This window comes from Cucumis sativus, chromosome 4, assembly GCF_000004075.3.
Source record: "Cucumis sativus cultivar 9930 chromosome 4, Cucumber_9930_V3, whole genome shotgun sequence".
Lineage (NCBI taxonomy): Eukaryota > Viridiplantae > Streptophyta > Magnoliopsida > Cucurbitales > Cucurbitaceae > Cucumis > Cucumis sativus.
The window spans coordinates 14944083-14966152 of record NC_026658.2 but is presented as its reverse complement, the minus strand read 5'-3'; the positions used below and the strand labels follow the sequence as shown (position 1 = coordinate 14966152).

The 22070-nt window shown below is 33.6% G+C and overlaps 1 protein-coding gene and 1 non-coding gene across 2 annotated transcripts; one reads left to right on the top strand and one right to left on the bottom strand.

Annotated features, from left to right (window-relative positions):
- Positions 1-914: 914 nt before the first annotated feature.
- On the top strand, positions 915-988 carry TRNAV-CAC. Its single transcript has one exon. It is a non-coding gene; the product is annotated as a tRNA-Val (tRNA).
- Positions 989-12241: 11253 nt separating this feature from the next.
- LOC101209447 (uracil phosphoribosyltransferase) lies at positions 12242-16322 on the bottom strand. Its single transcript, XM_004142004.3, has 12 exons — positions 16080-16322; positions 15891-15986; positions 15649-15727; positions 14792-14850; positions 14472-14549; positions 14209-14290; positions 14037-14085; positions 13734-13795; positions 13122-13189; positions 12788-12843; positions 12650-12697; positions 12242-12546 (listed from the first exon to the last, which is right to left on the bottom strand). Exons 1-12 carry the CDS (start codon positions 16218-16220, stop codon positions 12495-12497), a joined length of 870 nt encoding a protein of 289 aa, XP_004142052.1. The 5' UTR covers positions 16221-16322; the 3' UTR covers positions 12242-12494.
- Positions 16323-22070: the final 5748 nt, after the last annotated feature.

The following is a 22070-nucleotide window of genomic DNA, read 5'->3' as shown; positions in this document are numbered from 1 at the left end:
TATGTATTAAACAGAATTAATTAGGGGGTTTTAATCTCATAAAATTTTAATGAATTTGTGTTAGTAATCTGGTAGACAAATTGCCGGTTGCATATATTGTTTGGAGAGCTTGGATAACTCCCAATTTGTTTTCAACACTATTTACTATTTTCTCTTTTCTTTTATGTATATCTATTAATAATAGATGGACTTTTTTATATTTATAATTTTTTAAAAATATTGTTATCCATTATAAATGGATATTCTAGAAAATATGATCTAATTTGAATGGAGAAAAAACTCCCAAATATGAGGTTGACTGATGAGTGATGACCACAACTTTTTTTTTAAAAAAAGATCTAAGGAATGGAATTCTCAAAATGTATCTCTTTGGAAAGTATTAAAGAGCAAATACTTGGAAGTTTCAGTTTCCCAAAATCAATTATTTATATCTTCGGCCCCAGCATATATTGCAACCTAATTGAGTGGGTTGGAAGCAAAACAAAAATCCTCCAAGTCTAATAAATTCAACCCACACAAATCTAACTAAAAATAATAATATATAACACACAAATAAAACTAACATATACAAAATATGATCAAACATAATTAAAATTAATGCTTTGAAAACTAGAAAAGCTCATATTTTCATCCACATATTAACATTATTTTTAAAATAACTATTAAGTACCTTACCCATCAAGTAAGCCCTACACATACCTTCTACTCATAAATAACTAAAATTCATATTTTCACACACATATATTAAAAAGAAATTATAATAAATAATCAAAGTGTTAAAAATATTTACAAAATTTCATATTCTAATAATAGACACTAGTAGAATCCAAAATTTGCTACATTAACATTTACTAGATAGGAGGTTAAGAGAGAAGAGCATTGAAATTGAAACAAATAAAGGAAATAATCAAAATGTCTGGGTGGTGTAGTTGGTTATCACGCTAGTCTCACACACTAGAGGTCCCCGGTTCGAACCCGGGCTCAGACAATCGGTTTCATTTTTTGTTTTATTTTTTTTAACATATGTGAAGATACCTATAACGAAAAGGGACACCGGAGACGATTGTAAAAGTGGGGGTGGTGGGAATAAACAAAAAATGTTGGATTTGAAACGTAATAGAAAATAAAAAACATTTTTAAGTTAGGGAGATATATCAATAATTGCACTAGTTGACATCTGTTTAGTTTTAGATATTCTAATATAAAACACTTTAAATTTGGTATTGGGCTATAGTTTTGAAGTGTGGTTGTTGATAATCTTGTCCAGATGTTTTATAAGTTACCCTTTCACATTGTCTCTCATGCTGTTTTTTCTAGTACGAAAATTTTCAATGTTAATTTGTATAATCGATGGAGACAGTATGTGAATCAGATGAACGGCAGAGGTTCCGGCGGCGAAAAATTTTTCATAGTGGTTGATCAAGATCATAGATTTCATAATATTTGTGGAACCGATAACTTTCTGGCCAGAGGTGGCGGACTTCAGTTGATTGAAAGTACGGCGGAGGAGGAAGTTATGAAATGACAATCTTGTAGGTCTTGCAGCTGCAGTGGTCGTTATGGAGCCCTTTCATAACTTTTTGGTTTTCCATTTTTCTCCATTTCTGAACTTCTTAAGATTTGGAACTAAAAATATGTTTTTTTAAGTGTTTATGTTTCAATCTTGAAAATAAAAAGTTGTTTGACAATTTCTGTTTGTTGTTTCATTTGTTTTTTTCTTTTTATAATATTCTATAACATATCAAAAGATTGATTGACCTTGGAAAATTTTTTCTAAACACTTTTGTCCCTTTTCTATTTTACTTTTTTTTAAAAAGGTAGAGATACAAATGGGTCAGGTGTCTCAAATGTGGATACCCCTAGAGCACCTTCATTCCTGTTTCATTAATATAGGAAAATGATTACAAGAAACAAGAGGTAAAAAGGATTAGAGAAAAGTCCATAGACCCAACAATAAATCCAAAACAAAGGACTAGTCGAAAGCGTTTAAATTCAGCGCAACAGAGCTCGGGGGATAATTTGAGAAGTGATTGGATCTACTAGTCCACAGTCCCGCGAGGTCGGTAAATTTAGAGATGGAAACCCAAGGGGCCTTACTACTGCTATATTTTCCTTTTGTCGGGATGTCTCCCAAGAAGGATTGTTTGTATTTAGCCAAAATAATACGCTTCCAAAGAGGGTTGCTTTCGTTATAAAACCTCCACAGTCATTTACACAACAAAGCAGAATTTGTGTCTTTTAAACGGTTGATACCGAGACCTCCTTTTTCATTTAAGAGTTTTAGAATTCAAATGGCAAGTTTTGTAACTATCGTTTTCGACTACTACAAAACAGAAAAATTTCACCATTTTTTCCACCTAACACTTACTTCATTATCTCATCATTTTTATTCTCTCAAATCATTGTTCTTTCTAATCTCCAAAGTATCTCAAGATATATTTGTGTTTATGTTCAAGTTGCAAGGATGCACGTGTTATGATATATATATATATACATATGTCCTTTATTGTAATTTTACTTAGTCTCTAGGGTTTAGTTTATTCTCTATATAAATATGTAACATTGCTTTGACTCAATGAGAATAAGACATATACGTTTCTGAATTCTAAATTACAGCACGTATCAAATAAAAATCTTGAATCTCTCCTACTTCAAAAATCTATTTTCAAGTTGAATAATAAAGTTGATGCAACACATTAACAAGTGAATAAATCTATTTTTGAGAAATGTATATGGAGGGTCATTGAGATTTTTTTGTTTATTTTTTGTTACTATTTTTTTTCTTATTTATCTTTTATAATTAGTTCATTGTTAATAAGAAGAAAAAAAAATACTGATCAATACATGTTTATGTTCCTTTTTGTTGAAATAAAAACCCATGTAACCTCATGCCAAAAGAAATTGTTACTTGATTTATTCATTCATTATCCATCAACAATAATAGATAAACAAAACTAAAAGATTTGAAATTAGAAACTAAAAGTAATTTTAAATATAATATATATAATGAATATGCCAAGAACTCTCAACGTAGTGGAGATGTCTAAATGCAATTATTAATCTCTTCTGGTAGTATCTTGCTAAAAAGAGTTAAATATATAATATAAAATCAAATCAGTTATCAATAACATTGTATTAAAAGTAAAATTAAAAAAGAAATGGAATTAGTATAAAAGTAACTTTAAAATCTAATTTTATTATATACCAAGGAAACAAAAAAGAATTATTAGAAAAGCAAACTTAGGAAATGATTGAAGGTAAAAATTTTAGAAAATGTCAAAATGAATAAATTTTCCAAAATGTGATTCAATGTATAGTGTACCTTTCAAAGTATTAGGTTTTCGACTACATACCAATTGGATAATCTTACCGCTTCTTTCTGTGCTCTCCTTTATAACTTCACAGAATGAAGCGATTTCTACGAAATCAATTTAGTGATTCTTACACTGATTTGACAAAAAATATTAAAGAATATTGTTGAGGTTCAAGAAAGAATATTATAGAAGAAAGCTTATGCATTTGGTTATAAATCATCTCATTATTATCAATAAAGGTTTGATATCTGATATACTAGCTCAATGTGTAGCTTATACTGTATACTACTTTGAGAGAATTCTTATGTAATTAGGGTGGAGAGAAGAGATTGTTAATGTGATTATATAATTTTGTACATGGTGAAATTTATTTGTCGTCGTGATTTGTTTTCTTTGATTTGAAGTTTGTTCAGGTTAGTTATCAATTTCTCTGTTATTTTTCTGCTGGTAATAGTTAGGTTGTTTTCCCGCATCAACAACGTCAGCATTTGAATGAATAATACACAACATATCGTGGTTTTGAAACCTCTCCTTCCATGAACTTTACCAAAGTTATATTAATTCGATGACCATATCAACATTTTCTCACAAGCATCTTGTATATATTACATTATCAATTATGTTGAAACAAACATTTTTCTCATTAGTTAATTATTAGACCGAGTAACACCAATAATATATATTATATTTAAACAGTCAAACTCATTAAATTTCCCACGTCAACTAATCACACAATATACATGTAATTTTTTAAACCAAAAAAAAAAAAAATGAACGTTAAAATCTAAAAACGTTTCATTTGTTTTAAAAAGGGAGAGAAGAAGAAACATGAATTGAATCAATAATAATATTGCAGCAGGTGATCAGAGGTGATAATTGATAGAGATGATGTGCACGACGCCGTTGGCATAATGTTCACAGTGTTTCCGATAGTTTTTGAAGTGTTGGTGTATGTGGGTGTGTTTGTAATTTTGGTTTCTTTTATTGTAACTTTATATTATCGATGGAGACAATATGTGAATCGGGTGAACGGCAGAGGCTGTGGCAGCGGAAATTCTTACGTCGTGGTTGATGAAGACGGAAATCATATTGGTGGAATAATAAGCAATTACTTTCGGGGCGGAGTAATTGGCAGAGTGGGCTGTGTAAATCTTGGCGGTGGATTTCGGTTGATTGAAAGTATGGCGGAAGAGGAAGTTCAGAAATGTCAATCTTGTAGATCCCCTTGCAGCCGTAGTGGTAGTTAGCCTCTTCGATAACGTTTTTATTTTATGTTTTTCCTTTTTCTATTTGTTAAGAACTTGGAAACCTTAATATGTTTTTATGTAGAATTTTTTATGAAATGACAAAGATAAATAAATAATTTTGAAATACAAAATATACCAAAATTTTACTCATAGTATATATAAATATATTTTGTAAATATTTTGATTCCTATCTTTTTCTATATTTAAAAATATCTATTTTATATATAATTATTTATATTTCCTATTTTTGAAAATAATTATTTATATTTCCTATTTTTGGATTAGAAAAAGAAAATTAAAAGCTAAAACTTGCTATTTATTGTTTATAGTTTTATTTTTGTTTTTTAATAATAAAATAAAAGAAATATTCCCTACATTAAACATCAAATTATTTTAGCAAAAGTTTATACCATTTATAATAAGCTAAATTACAAAAAAAATATCCCGTAAAAAATACCTCTAAACTTTCAAACTTTCAAAAATATCCTTAAACTTTTGGAAATTGTTCAAAAATATCCATTAAAGTTTTGTTTAAAAAATATGTTTGAACTATTAAAAAGTTTCATAAATGCACGTAAACTTATAAAATAATTTAAAAATATTTCCATTCATCCAATTTTTGCACCAAATTTCTTAGCCTTGAAAATAAAAATCAAAATTTTAAGTTAAAATTATATTTTAAAATCTCTATCAATATATGTATATTTCCACATTTCCATGACTTAATATAAATACATTATATCGTACAAAAATCCACCAATCACAAAAAAATGATTAATATAAATATAGTATAAATAATAGATATGTTTACTTATTTGAAAATAATAAAAATATTTATTTATTAATTCAAAATTATTTTTTTTATAATTTTTCATAAATATGTATCAAAACTAAAATTTTGATTTTAGATTTTGTTTGTAACCATTTTGGTACATTGTCATTCTACCTCACTTTTTCGACTCATATATGTTTGATGCAATAATTCATCAACATATAAATTTTTTAGTACCTCAAGTTTGAGATATTTTGTGATTCATAGGGGTGCTTTTTAATCCTCTTCTCCATTATTTCTTCTTCCTTTTTGGGCTTTTATAATTTAGTGTGCGGATATTTGTTTACAATTTCATACGGCTTATTTTAAATAAACATTACATATTTTTATTTGTTTAGTTTATTTTACCTTGTCATGGATGATATCAAACTTATTTAGTTTTTTTATTCTACTCAATATTGTTTTTTTTGGATGATATTAGTTCTATTTAGTTTTTTTTATTCTACTCGATATTGTTTTTTGGATTTGGTTCAAGATTTTAATGTGAAAAATAGATAAATAAATAATTGGTGGAGGAGTCAAAAGAAGATGTGAGAAATTTAAGCTTTAAAGAAAAAAATAAAACATTAATTTTTAATCTGAATTTATTTAATTTAAATGTGCTAATTATATTTTTATGTTAGCATGTAAGATTCATGGAGTAAATTAACAATATTTTTTATTATTTATTATTTATTAATTTAATTAATACAATAAATAAATCTAGAGTGTAATTCATTAATTCATTAAAGAGCTAACCGAATTCTAACTACAATGAACAATATAAAATTTGTTTAAAAAATTTTAGAATTAAAACACACTTTTAAAAGTTTAGAGACAACAAAGAGAAAAAAATGAATTACCCAAAGATAAAATAATAAGAAGAGAGAAAGAAAGAAGAAGAAATTGAAATAACCATTCATAAACCATGGAGTTGGTAACCATCACAGCGAACTTTGAATTTGATCAATTATACCCTTCACATATTTAAATTGTTGCAATTAACCCCTTTGTCAAAACATTTGTCATTTTGTAGATATTTGTGGTTTCTCTCTTCCCTTTTCTCTTGTTCTCTCTCCTCCCTCATCTTCATCACATCCTTTGCCATCCTCCTCGATCTCTTCTGTTGTCTATTCCATTCAAATGGAAAAGGGAAAGTGAAAGGTCTCTTGAGGGCCAATTTCGATAGTGAGAAGCGGTTCCTTTGTGTGTACAACCCGATTTGGTTGGAGGTAAAGACGGGGAAAGAGGTATTCTAGCGAAGTTGCAGGAGGGGACAAAGGAATGGGGTTGTATATGCTGGGTTGCGTGCCACAAACAAGAGAAAGTGTTTGGTTTATGAAGCCAATTTAATTAAAAGGAACAAAAATTAAAGTTTTAACAGTGGCAAATGGGTATGTGCGGATTGATGGAATGAGAGTGCCAATCATATGAATTCTTTAGATTTCTCCACTTTACTCAACATACAAAGGCTGATAGCTGTTAGCTGCCATCAAGATGAAAACATGTGCACTGTTAGGTTAAATTTGAAATTCTAACAAATTTTACAAGTTGATTAGTAACATTTAATATTTTAAACTTGTGTTATATTTTTGGCTTATTTTCTTATTGGGATATTTGCTATAATTTTCGTTATTGTTTTATTATGTGGACAACTCCACTGTATAATACTGCAATTCACACAATATAATCCAACGTTTCACTATTATAGAACACCAGCTAGACATATAAATCAACCAGACTTTATATATTCAAGTTGTAAGTTTATCAGTCTAAATAGGTTGATAAAATAATAGTTTTCTTAGAAATTAGCATAACATGTAAGAGAAAAGAAAAGTTACGAAAGGACATGATTCATAAGATTTCGTACATAGAGGATCGAAATTATCATTTCAAAATATTATATGAGAGATCAAATTAAAAAATATATACATATACTGAAAATGAGGGATGATTAGATAGGTATTTAGCTTAACTTATTAATTTAATTAGAAAACTTGGAAAACTGAAGGTCCAAATGTCAGAAATTTAAAAATAATGACTTCCTATAAGTCGAAATGATTAAATTATATGTTGAATATATATATCTTCTTCTTTTCTTTTTTTTTTGAAAAAAAAAACAATCCCGTTTACGTGTGAAATGCAACCATTTGAATTTCAACTCCACAGTTATCCAATCTCTCTCATTGTGTGTCGCTTTGTTTCACTATAAAAAAGAAAAAGGATGAAAGTTCGTAACAAAATGAAAGCTTCAAGTTCATACCAAAAATGTCGTTTCCTACGCCACTTATTATAGTCATAGTGGTTAGTGTTTCCATTTTTATCGTTAGCACTGTCATGACTTGTCTCAGCTCAAAGAGCACTGGAGGTGCCGAAGGCCCCCGTCCTGATATAGAAGCCAATTATGGAGGTGGAGGTGCGGGTCCTGGCGACGGCGGGGGATGTGGAGGCGATGGAGGTGGGGGTGGTGGAGGTGGGTGTGGGGGTGGCGACTAATCGCCTTCATTCGATACAGTGGCTGTTATGTGTTAGGAAGCGATCTCTCCTTTATGAGTGGAGAGTATTTGTTATATTTTTTATCATATTCAATGTTCTTTTTTATCCTTCGTGTTGGGTTATGTTGTCTCCAACTTTCTGTAAGTTCTTCACTATATGGGAGTTTTGCCTTCTTTGGTTGTTGTCTTGCCCTGGTTTCCTTTTCTTTGGTGGTTTTTCCGTGTTTGTGGATATTTTCTTTCTTTTTGGCGCCCTGGTTGAAAAAGAAAACCATGTGGTTATGCACGTCACTGTGATTGAGGAGTTGATATTGACTATGTCGTTCTGCGTGTGAAGTTTGATCTCTCCAACCTGTCGTTACATTGAACAACAATGGATTAATTGCAAAAGAAGTAGTTGTGAGAGTTGTGCAACGGTGGGTGAAAGGAAGGTGAGCTGTTTCTAGTGGACAGCCCGAATCTACATATACTCATCTTCAGCAGCATCAGAGGAGATTGACCTATTCACTAGTAGTCAGTTATATGTATAAAATTGATCACATTATCCAAGTATTGTTTCTTTGCAGTTTGCAAACACTTTTCACACCCCTAAACTTTCTCACATTTTGACCTAAAAGTCGATATAGGTGTGATTATATCCAACAACTTGATTAACAATTTTGTAAATAGTTTTTAATTTTGTTCGGTGCGTTTGAAAATATCCATAAATATAAAATATATTGTAATATCAAGATTAAATAGTAAATTACAAAATTATAAAAGTTATAAATATATTTGTATGTGAGAAAATTTTGAGATATAATTAATTTTTAAAAATTGATTTTAAGGGTAAGAATTAGGGGTGATAGTCGGTTTAATTTTGTCAGTTCTTGAGCCAACCTCAAACCAATTGTTTTACACATAATTGATCCCAAACCAATGTCATATAAACAACAAAAGGGATCCAAATATTTATTTTTACTTTCCACTTTGTTTTGAATGTTCTTTTTTTTTTTTTTTTTGCTAACTTTAAATTAAATTTTAGTATATTTAGCTTTACTGCAATCCTTTAGAACAATATCATAGAAAATATAATATGGTGATGGGTCAACGATCAAAATTCATAGATAAAGAGGGATGTAATAACATATAACGCCCTACTTTTTCTAACGTGCATCTATTGTTCGGTCGAGTCAATTATTATTTAATTCAATTATTAATCAAAATTTCTAAACTTCTCATTTATGACATAATAAACTTGACCATATCAAAACAATCTTATAGTTATAAAAAGTAATTTTATGTTACTTAACTTATGTTTATATTGACCATGACAGCAAAATTTAGAAAGAATTGCCTAAGAATGGAAAACTCTCATTTCTCTTACGCTATGTTTGGAAGTTGTTTTAAAAAGACTAAAATCTTTATTTATTTTTATTTTTTGTCCAAAAACTCAGTTGTAAAATTGCAAAGTCAAACAATAAAGTTTTTTTTGTTCTTTGTTTGGGATTTTTGAAATATTTTCTGATTCTCTTATCATGATTTGCTAATTCTAAAAATTAAGCATATAATATTTGGGCAACCTAATTTAAATTTATCCTTATAATTCAAAATATTACCATTTCTAAAATTTCTAAAATCCTATACAAAAAGAACAAATATGTTGATAAGAATCAAATTCAAGAGTAACTCATTTATCATATTAATATCGAGAAATCCTTTTATTTTTCCAAACGTGAGATCATGAAGAAGGTTGGCACTAGTCATGGTGAAGGTAGAGGTTTTTCTCTTTTTATTTGGGGGGGGTGTTTGGTCTGCCTAAATTCTTTGGGGAAATCGAAAAAAGAAACTTAACAGATTACCAAAACAACCCATTAAGAGAGACTGTGGTCTAGAGTTGACTCACTCATTATCTAATGGTTTTTGAATTAGTCTTTCATTCCCAAATCTGTCAACCTTAGTTTTGTCAACTAATGATTTGGAATTTCCATTTTCTCACAATATAGAAGTTATATATATATATATTCCCATTATTGAAAACCTAACCAGAGATTATATTTAATGGAATATGAAGAGATACAATTTTCTTTTAACACGTAATTGTTAATTTTGACGGTGCAATCAACAAACACAGTAACACACTGCATTTAAATATATATTAACAAACACAGTAATCCAATTCACTTTCAATTTTGTATTAAATAGATTTATAAATCTAAGAAAGAAAAATAGAAAGTCGACCAAATTTATAATTTTTAAAAAATCATGGATGTAATAAACACAGAATTGAATTTGTAATTTAACAAAAGGAAAAACAAATGTGACTACAAAATTAAGAAAATTAAACTTAAATTTATAATTTACAGCACAATTTTTTTTATTAGAAAGAAAGGTCAAAACTGAAACAGAAGGGTCAAAGATTGTGTACAAAATTAAGAAAATTAAACCAAGATTTTCAAACAGTACTGAAGTATATATTTGGAGCTTCCTTCAACAACCAACCATCCCCCAAGTCTTCTAATATTATCTTAGAGATCGATAATGGTTAGAACAGCATACATCATATTTCCCATTGTTGTTGGGGTTTTTATAATGTCTAATATTGTTGTATTTTTGTTGTGTTTACTTCGGCGGAAGAGGAAAGTAATGTCTACGGGAAAAGATAAAAATGGAATTTATGTTGAAGGTGGAAATACGAGTACAACAGACAGCAATATGTTTTCCGGCAGTAGTTATGGAGGTTGGGGTTGGGATTGGACTTTTAGCACTGTAGGAGATACAGTCAACGGCGGAAGTGGCAGGAATAGTCTTGAAGTTGGAGATGGAAACGGTGGCCTTACTGGAGGCGGCGGAGGAGGTGGCAGTGAAGCAAGTATTCATGAGACAGATTGTGGTGATGGTGATAGAGGAGGTGGAGGGGTTTCTGATCATGGAGTTGGCGTGAGTTCTCATGTGGATGGAGGAGGTTTTAGTTATGGAGGTGGAGGAACAAGTTCTAATGATCGGGGCGGAGGTGGAGGTGGAGGTGGTGATGGAGGTGGAGGTGGAGGTGGAGGTGGAGGGTTTTCTGATTTTGGAGGTGGAGGTGGAGGGTTTTCTGATTTTGGAGGGGGAGGATCATCTATTTGGTGAACTCCAAAGATCGTTTAGTACAAATAAGAATCATTATGTTATCTTTGTAAGACCATATACCAAATATTTTTTTTTTTCTCATAACAGTGGGAATGAAAATTGTTCATTATAATAACAAAAAGACCATATACCAAAACAGCCGTAGAAATCAAACTTCTTGAATATCAAACCAACAAAATTATGATAATCATAAGCGCGTATATTATTACTACAAACCAAGTCAGGTTTTTCTCCAAAGCACAAACTTGGAATGGGTCTAATCTCATCTCATTATGTAAAAAACAGAGCAAAACACCCAAATCGCTCAATGTTAAAACACAGTCAAAGGTTGTAGCCAAAAGGTACAAGTTTTTGAAAGGTCAAACCATGTGGCTTCTCAATTTAACAATTCAAATATTTCCAATATTTCTCGTCCCTATAAATTACAATTACAATCAACAGTTGATGTTAAACTAGAGATATTCCATAATTCAGAGACAATAATACAATATGGTTCAACCAGCATTCATCATCTTACCCCTTGTCTCGGCTTCCGTCTTTATTGCTATGGTTGTGTTAAGTATTATTATCCTGAGAAGAGCTTATAATAGCAAAATTAAAATCCAGGGACACATCTTCAATGGTGAGGGCCAAATTGACATAGTAGTCACTAATGAAAGGAACAATACGAATACAAGCACCTTCGTCACAGATAGAGCTGTTGACACCGGTGGTGATTCAGGTTTCAACGGCAAATGATGGCGGAGGTGGTGATGGTGGTGGGGGGTGCAGTGGAGGTTCAACTAGATATTGACCACGGCAAAGAAGCATATGATTTGTAAAGAATACGTTCAAGAAACTAGATCCTATTTCTTTTATTTGTAAACAAATTAAGCTCTCCATTAATAGTCTCTGTAATAATCAACAAGTACTTAGATTAATAAACCAAGTTTTCATTAAGTAAGATGAAAAAATGTACAAAAGAAACTTGAAAAAAAATCAACCCCCACCCACATATTACATACAAGGAGTTCTAATGTTAAAATTACAAAACACTCTATTAACGAATGCCTATAAAGAAGACTTGAATCTAATCTATCACAGTCCCAAAGGCAAAGAGACAAACAGAATTCACAAAATTAAATTAATTTTCAGAAACCGGCCTTCAATTCAATAGTTTTGTGTAGATTTCAGAATCATTTAAAACATTATAAATAAACTGCCATATTATTTAAAATAAAGGAAAAAAGGGAAAATAAAACTAAAATCAATTGGGCCCAGACATGCAGTTAGAAACTCATTAATTGAACTCATCTTTTATTATAGGGTAAGATATCAAAGGCGAAGAATTGAACAAGTACAATACACAATCCAGAGAACATAGCTTTTGCCTAATTCTACTATACTTCCTTTCATTGACGCAACTTTAAAAAATTATCAATGCTTAGACGCAATCTTACAATCGCCTAATAATCAACTTGATTTTTACCAAGTCAAAATAAGAGATGAGAATTACTGAAGCTCGACAAAACAAATTTCATGTCCCGAAGCTGCGATCTCCAGCATCTCCAAGTCCAGGAATTATAAACCTGCAAGGATCCAATTAGTTGACCTCAATACCGAGTAGAAGGATTTCAACCTACTTTTGAACTCCCAAACATCAGATTCATTCAAGTGGTAATAATAACAAACCCTTTTTCATTAACTGTCGGGTCAATAATGCCGGTGTATATATGTAGCCTACAAGATCACAAAACATATCAAAGGATCAATAGAAGACTTTTGACTTTGTGTGATTGATTGAATCAAGAAGGATGGGTGATCGATTACCCTGGAAACTTCTCGCTGAGCTTTTGAAGGGCGGGAGGGGCAGCAACAGCAGATATCTGTGATATGACAATCCCAATATAGTACAATATAATAGTTAGACTTCAGAACTTCAGAGTTCAGATAATCACAATGAGAGAACTAAAAGCTGAATGTGAGATTTCGTGAGATTCATTTAGATAGCCATCATCGAGGATATACAATATTCCTTGGTGACTGCAGCTGCAGTGCAAGCCCATGACAGATGGAACTTTGTGTGCACACCAGTCACAGTTAAGATAGTTACTAGTTCCTAGAAACATGACATAAGCAAAAGATCTGCTGCTAATTCCAGTACCACTTTTATTTGCTTGTTGCCAATTCCACGTTCCTTTAGGAGATCAAGAGCTGCCACAATTGTGCCACCTGAAATTATGATGATCCGCAGAAAAACATATTAAAGTAAAGGAAAGAACTTGTCAATTCACCGATATATTAAATAATGATTCACAATAATATTTAACTCGACACTTACAACCTAAACAGATTGCTATAGCATTCTCAAATATTGCCTCTAGGTGAGGTAAATTGACAGGTACGAACAGAAGGTAAGGACAAGGGAACAAGGAACACTGGGTCAACAGAAAAAAGATGAAAAGTACAATTATAAAGATATCAGAATTACTTTCTGATCAATTGAAGCACTTGCATTAAAACCAAAACAAAGAAGAAATAACCACGAACTGGCCCATGGTTACATAGCTGTAAATCCACGTTGCTTTCAGAGCTATGGAACTAGACTGAATGGCAACAACCCATACAGTCCAATAAGCTTTACAATACAAATTTTGGTTGCTCAAGTACTTATCTAGTGGAATAAGTGGGGTAGACATCAACTAAACTAAGCAACCTAAATTATAGGAAGAATGAAAAAGAAAAAAGGAGTTCCATTAAGTAGTAGAATACTAACCAGTTGCAAGCATGGGATCGACCACAAAGATTCTACAACCTTCAGGAAAATTTTCAGGTAATCTGTCAAAACAATATACATGAAGTAGTGAAAAGTTAAATAGAGACTCTTGTCATAGTTAATGAGGTCACGGCATTATTCATCTACAGCTTTATTAGTGAAGCAAGGAAAAGTTTACACGGCTTCATCTTGGGGTCATATAACAGAGATAACAATATAAAGTAAGAGAAAAAATACGAGAGAAAAATACAACAAACAGGTGCCAATAAGAGAGTAGCATCTTCAGTGGCATAGAAATCTTACTTATTAAGATATACAGTTGGTTGAAGAGTCTCCTCGTCCCTGCTTATCCCTTTAATTTGAAAGAAAAAGATGAAATTAAAAAGGGATGAAAAGTGAGTTCATATCAATGTCACTAAATATCATTCCTGTTCAGAACATCACTCTGCAATCTGCATTATCTTACTTCCCTTACCAAGATGGTACAATTTTGTTGCAGGCAATACAGACGATGCATATTCTGCAAGAGCTAGACCAGCTCTAAGGATGGGAATTATCTGAAAAGGAAAAATTAAAACGAACAACTCTGGGTTATAATGCAAGAAATTCCAACGAAATATAATAGCAAAACTGTATTGCAGTCATTTTCTTTCCTTTTAATGGTGAGGGTGGTGGCAAAAAACTGTAAGTATAAACACTAACTAATAGGCCAGAAGGAGAGTAGAAAAAAAGCCTTACTGCCACAGGTTCTCTTGGATCAACAAACTCAACTGAAGCAACACCCATGGGTGACTGTATCTCCCCTGTTACAGTAGGCTGATATGGATATAAACACAACTATGTAAGTGAACTAAAAATATAAGCAAAAACTGACGTTAATAAAAGTTGAAGATTTGTGATTCTTCCAACAGAATAGCTTTATAATTACATGCATACGAAAAATAGAACTACTAAACAATTAAAGTAGTTGTTTTCATTAAAAAAAACAATTACGTGTCAGTATTTCACTTTACTAAGAAAGGCTAAAACTTAATATTAAAAGTTGTACAAGAACTAACCAACCAATCCCTTGAAGCTTCATAAATAAGTAGCCTCCCTAACTCTGCCATTGCATTTTCTGCAGTAAATAAACCATAAATCTCCTCAAGTTCTTGATGGCATAGGCAAAAGGAGAAAGTTCTATGCAGAAAACTGCCCTCCGCAACTCAAAACACACAACTCAACTAAGTCTATCATCCTAATTCTAAAGTTTTTCAACTGAGAGGTTCACCTCTCGAGGTTTTGTCATGGCTCATCAATGAACGTATTTATCGACAACTTTATCAAAGAAATGAAAGAAGAATAATTTAATTAACTCAAGAATTGCGGACAGAGCAGAGGCTATACAGACCTAGTGCCCCAACAGAATTAAATTATAACAACAGCACAACCAGAATAACTAAAATGGCAATCTCTTTGTTATGTTTACGATTTGAACTTATTCCCTGAAATCTGATGCTTACAACTTCCAAGTCCCAACTAAGCACTGCACAGGGTTTATTTTTAAATGGTTAAGATTACTTCAGCCAATGTTCAAAATCACCTTGAAACAAACTTTCAAGTATCAATCGATCAAAATCAATTTCACACTTTTAAACACGTTTTTCATGCTATTAGAATTGATTTTGAATGATTAAAAAGACTTTTCAAATAATAATTTTAAAAATGACAAAAGTGATTTTGGTTGTCTTAGAATCACTCCCAAATGCCAAAAGCTTCATAACAACAGCAGAACTTATTTAATATCTTCATGGTTGAATTCCGTAAAAACAGACATTAAGAAGAAAAAAATCCAACCTGCGAGGCGTATTGGCAATAAAAAATACACAAAACAGTAAGATAAGAAAATATCTTCAAGAACTGCATCAGTACTCACTAAAAATGGGGCAAGGAGTTTGTTCATTCCTCAAAACTGAAACCCAGTGTTTGATCAACGGATGAGGCGGCACATAAACCTATTAATCCATTGATTACACTAAATTAATGGACTAAATTAAAAAAAAAATGTAAATCCTTCCAAAAGATCCAAATCAGCAAGCAATCTAAAAGTATACGTTAACCAAATTGTAAGGGAGAAAGACTACAAAATAAGATAAGAACAAGGGAGAAAGTACTAACGAGCATTCTATCCTGTGAAACAGGCTTGGCCTCGGTGGCCATGTGAGCGTTGTTCATGGCAACAAGGCTGCGGTGGCGGATTCTGGAAGAGGATAGCTAGTGGTAAAACAAAGATTGGAGAGAAATAAGAGGACAAGTTATGGGGAAAACAAAAAAGGGGAAGTGGAAGAGAGAGGAAATAGGGGTTACCTTATTGGAATAGAGAAGAGAAGAAGGAGAAAGAGGAAGTAATTTAAGAAGAGAATTAGGGTTTAGGAGGGAAGAAGTGGGGCCGAGGGGCGGCGTTCCGGGAGAACACCGGTGAGGAAGATTTATGGGGCAGGAAGCCATTGGTGGAAGTAATGATAATGAATAATGATTCGATTCCGCGCAATCTTAGGAAAGATGCATAATACTGAGGTACTCAGATTCTGCGTTTTGCATACTTTCCAATAATAAAAAAGAATTTGTAAAACAGAGATTCCATTTTTGTTCAAACACTAATACCTCTTGGGCTTCACCCTCTTCTTTTCTTCGCCCATAATTAAATCTGAGGCCCAATTATTCACAGCCAACCTTTCTTTAGGAAACGCTCCACTAGAAGAATAACCCTTTTAAAATTTTCATTTTGAAAAGAAAGATATCTAATAACAAATGTCCTAAATTATTATTTACTATTTCCTAAATTTTTAGGATATTTATAACTTTATGATCATTATTAATTATATATAATTTTTTAATTAAATTCAAATAATTTCTTTATTTATATTATACTAAATTAATTACCTAAATGACAACTCCCTTATTTTTTACCTAATAATTAAGATTTAGATTTAAATTTGTTAGAAGTATTTTATTAATTCAATATAAATTGAATTTGTTTTTAATATGGAATTACTTAATCATTAAAAATAACATTATATCATTATTTGTATCACCCTTGAACATTGTGAGATAAAAGTTCTGGCGCCGACCAATATTTGGTCTTCTTCATAATTCAATTTTGATCATTTCTTCCATCAATATATTAATAATAATAAAGATGGATAAATTAGTCATTTGGACCCTATACTTATGTAAAATATTAGTCAATTTAGGACATTTCTAAAAAAATGAGAAATTTATATTAATCTTGTAATATAGTATACAATTTTAGGTCATCCTTCAAAACCCTAAAAAAAAACCCTCTGGAAACAATAATAATACATCAATTACACCCAGCTAAAATAAAAAAAATTACACTTTCATGACCTTTTCTTCTAATTCCAATTTCAAAAACCCTTTCTTCTTTAATATTAGAAAACCATTGGTTTTGTATTATTTTTCCTTCTTCTTTTGTCTACCTCCTTCCTTCTTTTTCCTTTTTTCTGTCTTGTCTAAATAATATGGAGATGGAATAGCCCGATAGATCAAGGAGGAGGATAATCCATCAACTCTACAGGTTTGGATCATCATCCGCATGATAGTCAAAATCGACATTGAGTGACAGAGACAATCCATTTGACAAACTTCTCTGATGGCCAAGATCGACTTCAATATTTTGATGAATATAAATATAAGAAAAGCAAGGAGAGAAGAGAGGGGGGGCCATGATAAATGAGAACAATATGGGGAATCTTCTAGATCTTGTTTATTTGTTATGTAAAATCAAGAATACAATGATACATATACACTTAATTGGACAACCTATAAGGAAAGGATCAAATTAATCTAATTACAATAATGTATTCCTAAATTATTGCTAAATTACTTTAATTACGGTGATACCCTCCCTCAAACTCAAGTTGGTAGAGTAGAAACCACCCTTGAGTTTGTGAAGTAACAGAGTGAAACGAGGAGAATGGAGAGCTTTGGTGAAGATATCTGCAGGTTGATCAATGGTAGAGATAGATTGAAGATGGAGAGTGTTGCTTTGAAGATGATGACGGACAAAATGACAATCGTTCTCTATGTGCTTTGTTCGTTCATGAAATACATCATTGTGTGCAATCTGAATGGCACTGCGGTTATCACAATGGAGAGTAGTAGATGATGTTTGTGGGGCTCCCATATCAGTAAGAAGCCAACGAAGCCATAATAATTCTGAAGTGGCATCAGCTAGAGCACGATATTCAGACTCAGTGCTAGACCGGGAAACAACAGATTGTTTCTTGCTGCGCCAGGAGATAAGAGCATCACCTAAATAAAAACAATAGCCAGTGGTGGATCTTCTATCAGTAGGATCTCCTGCCCAATCAGCATCAGAGAATCCAGAGAGAACCAGAGAAGACTGTGAGGAGAAGTGGAGACCATGACCCAAAGTGCCTTTAATGTAGCGAAGAATCCGAAGGACAGCAGTGAAATGAATAGTACGGGGAGCGGCCATGAATTGACTGACTATGTGAACTGCGAACGCAATATCAGGGCGAGTTACAGTTAAGTAAATCAAGCTACCAACAAGTTGCCGGTACAAAGTAGGATCGTCAAGGGGAACACCATCATAAGGAGTAAGTCGAACATTTGGATCCAGAGGTGTTGAGGATGTTGTAGAATCAGTAATACCAGATCGACTGAGTAGGTCAGAAGCATATTTAGCTTGAGATAAGTAATAACCATCAGACACGGAGGTGATCTCAAGGCCAAGGAAATAACTGAGAGGTCCTAAATCCTTCATCTCAAAGTGCTTTCCCAGGTAGCATTGCAATTCAGATATAGCTTGAGGGTCATCGCCTGTAATAATCATGTCATCAACATATAAAAGAAGGAGTACAATACCATTAGGTGTCTGGCGGGTGAACAAGGCTGAATCATGAGGGCTGGAAGTGAACCCAAGTTGAGTAATAGTGGAGCTAAAAGTTGCAAACCAGGCTCGGGGAGCCTGTTTGAGACCATAGAGAGCTCGTCGAAGAAGACATACTTTCTGATGTGGCGGGGTAGTACCAGGTGGTGGTTTCATATAGACTTCTTCAGATAGAGTTCCATTGAGAAATGCATTTTTAACATCCATTTGTAAGAGGGGCCACTGTTTTGCAGCTGCAATGGCTAAAAGACTACGAACAGACGTCATTCGAGCTACTGGAGCAAACGTTTCTTCATAATCAATGCCATATTCTTGAGAATAACCTTTGGCTACAAGTCGTGCTTTGTATCGTTCTATAGACCCATCAGAGTGCGTTTTGATTTTAAAGATCCATTTACAACCAATAGGTTTCTTTCCAGGAGGTAAGTCCACATACTCCCAAGTATGAGTCTTTTCTAAGGCTTGAAGTTCTTCATTCATTGCTTGCTGCCATAATGGGTTAGTGCTGGCTTCCTTATACGAGGAAGGTTCAACTAAAGACATGATAGTGGAGAAACAATGATAATCTTTAAGATGAGAGGGAATTTCTCTTACCCGTGTAGATCGTCGGATTGGTGTAGATTCAGGTTCCTCAAGAGGGGCAGATGGAAGATCCGGGAGTGCAGAAATATGGTCCGATTGAGTGGGCTCAGGTATAGGTAACATGCAAGGTGTAGTGTCAGGTGTTGAATCAAGTGAGGGAAAAAGGTCAATAGACGGATCGGTGAAGAATGGGTGAGAACTTGAAAGAGATTCATGGAATGAAGAAAGACTAGAAAACATACGATGTTCCCAAAAGGTGACATGACGAGATATACGTAATCTTTGAGAGATGGGATCCCAACAACGAAATCCTTTATGTTCAGTACCATAACCCAAGAAGCAACATAGACGTGCACGTGGTTCAAGTTTGGTATGTTCATGAGGATGTAATAATACGAAACATGCACAACCAAAAATTTTTAGATTGGAGTAAGAAGGGGAAGTACCGTATAGTCTTTCAAAGGGAGAAACATTTTTAGTGACTTTTGAAGGAAGACGATTGATGACATAGACAGAGGTGAGGGCAGCCTTGCCCTAGAATTTTTCTGGACAAGCAGCAGATAGAAGCTGAGCACGAACAGAGTCAAGAATGTGACGATGTTTGCGTTCAGCTCTTCCATTTTGCTGAGAGGTGTGAGGACAGGAGCGTTGAATCAGAGTGCCTTGCTGGGCAAGGAAGGAAAGAAGTTGAGAGTCCTTATATTCCATCGCATTATCAGTTCGAAAGATTTTAATTTTGCTGGAGAATTGAGTGTGAATCATATTTGCAAAATCAACATATATTTGATATAAGGAAGAGCGATGTTTAAGAAAGTAAATCCAAGTAAAACGAGAATAGTCATCAATAAATAAGACAAAGTATCGATAACCATTAACGGTAGTACAAGGAGCAGGACCCCAAATGTCAGAATGAATAAGGTCAAAAGGCTTATTACATAGAGAGGTGGAATTAGGAAATGATAAAGCAGGTTGTTTTGCAAGTTTGCAATTTAAGCAATCAAAATGACTGAATTTTGAGACATTATTCAAATTACCAGTAGAAACTAAATTACGAAGTTTATCAGAGGATGCATGACCTAGACGAAGGTGCCACTGATATATAGAGGTATCAGTGACTGGTGCAGAGATAGGTGGAAACTCAGGAGATTGCTGAAGATATGTAAGCTCAAATAATCGTCCCACCTTCCGTCCCGTACCAATCACTTGCCCCGTTTGAGAATCCTGAACCTGACACCCATGAGAAGAAAAGATAACAGTTAGTCCGAGATCACAAAGTTGGCCAACAGAAGCTAGGTTGAATGTGAGTTTTGGAACATGATAGGTGTTTGACAGTTTTATTGTGGGTGTGTTAACAGTACCAACGTGAGAGATAGGCATATGATTACCATCAGCAGAGTGAATTGAGGGAAGAGATTGAACATGAGTAGGTGAGGATAATAATGAAATGTCAGCAGTCATATGATTGCAACAAGCTGAATCAAGGAGCCAAGATGTACCTGGAGTGACGGCAAGAGCAGTAGAGTTGGAAGAGATCACCTGTTTCAGTAAGTCATGAAGATCATTTAACTGAAAATTCTGAGGTGTGGTGATATCAGATGGGAGGTAGCAGCAGCAACAATAGGTGGAGAACTGTATTTAGTGGAGGACTTGGGTTTATATGGAGCACCAGGAGGACGGGGTGGACGGTGGGACAGTTGTCCAAGATATGACCTCGTTTGTGGCAATACCTGCACTCAATAGTAGGACAATTAGCAAACTTATGACCATGAAGTTTGCAATTTTTGCAGAAAATAGACTCATTAGCCGATCGTGAATGGGTGGTTGCAAGAGCGACATCAGATGGCAGAGAGGAAACAATGCCAAGGCGGTTTTCCTCAAATAAGATTTCTTGTATGGCAGCATCAAGACTCGGCAGAGGGTTACGATGTAACAATGCGGCACGGACTGATTCATACTCTGGGCGAAGACCCATAAGAACTTTGATGAGGCGAATATGCTCCGGATTGATTTTTGCCTGATCTAACTGAGTCCATATTGGTTGAAGAGTTGCAAGATACTCGTTCACAGATTGTCCTCCCTCCTGATTTAGACTAACAAGTCGAGAGTGCAATTGGTAATAGTGAGCAAGTCCAATAGACTGAAAACGTGTGGACAGAAAATCCCAGAGTTCTTTTGCCGTATCAAATGCATCAAATTGTGTGTGAATTGCTGGAATAGAGGTGTTACCTAACCAAGTAATGATCTGATGGTTTTTGCTATCCCAATCCTCAAGACGTTCAATGTATTTGTCGGTTTCTGCAGTCGTCTCTTGAACAGTGACATCAGATGGGTCTGTATCAATATTTTCAGTGGTGTCCATCGGAGGAGTAGGTTTGACTGGTTTAGTGATATCTCCAGTAACGATGCGCCACAGTTTTCGACCTATCAAAAAACTCCTCATTTGGTGGGCCCAAGTAATATAATTAGTTCCATCGAGAATGGTGCTAATGGGACGAGCAACTTCATGTTTCTCCATCTAAATATAATTAGCTGCTGTAGATTCACAGAGTATTTGCGGCTGGGATTCGAGGCTAAAGTTCGTGGCTGGGATTTCACTGGAATTGCAGTTGGGATTCGAGGCAGGAGGTTGCTGGAGTTCGCGGCGCGGTTGTTTCTTCACGGCAGGAGGTCGCCAGCAGAGGTCTTCAAGGCAGGAGGGTGCTTGCGACGGCGGCGAGTATACAGTTCACAGAATATTGGCAGGAGGTTGCTGGAGTTCGCGGCGCGGTTGTTTCTTCACGGCAGGAGGTCGTCAGCAGGTGAGCTACTTCACGGTGAGATGTTGTCTTCACGGCAGGAGG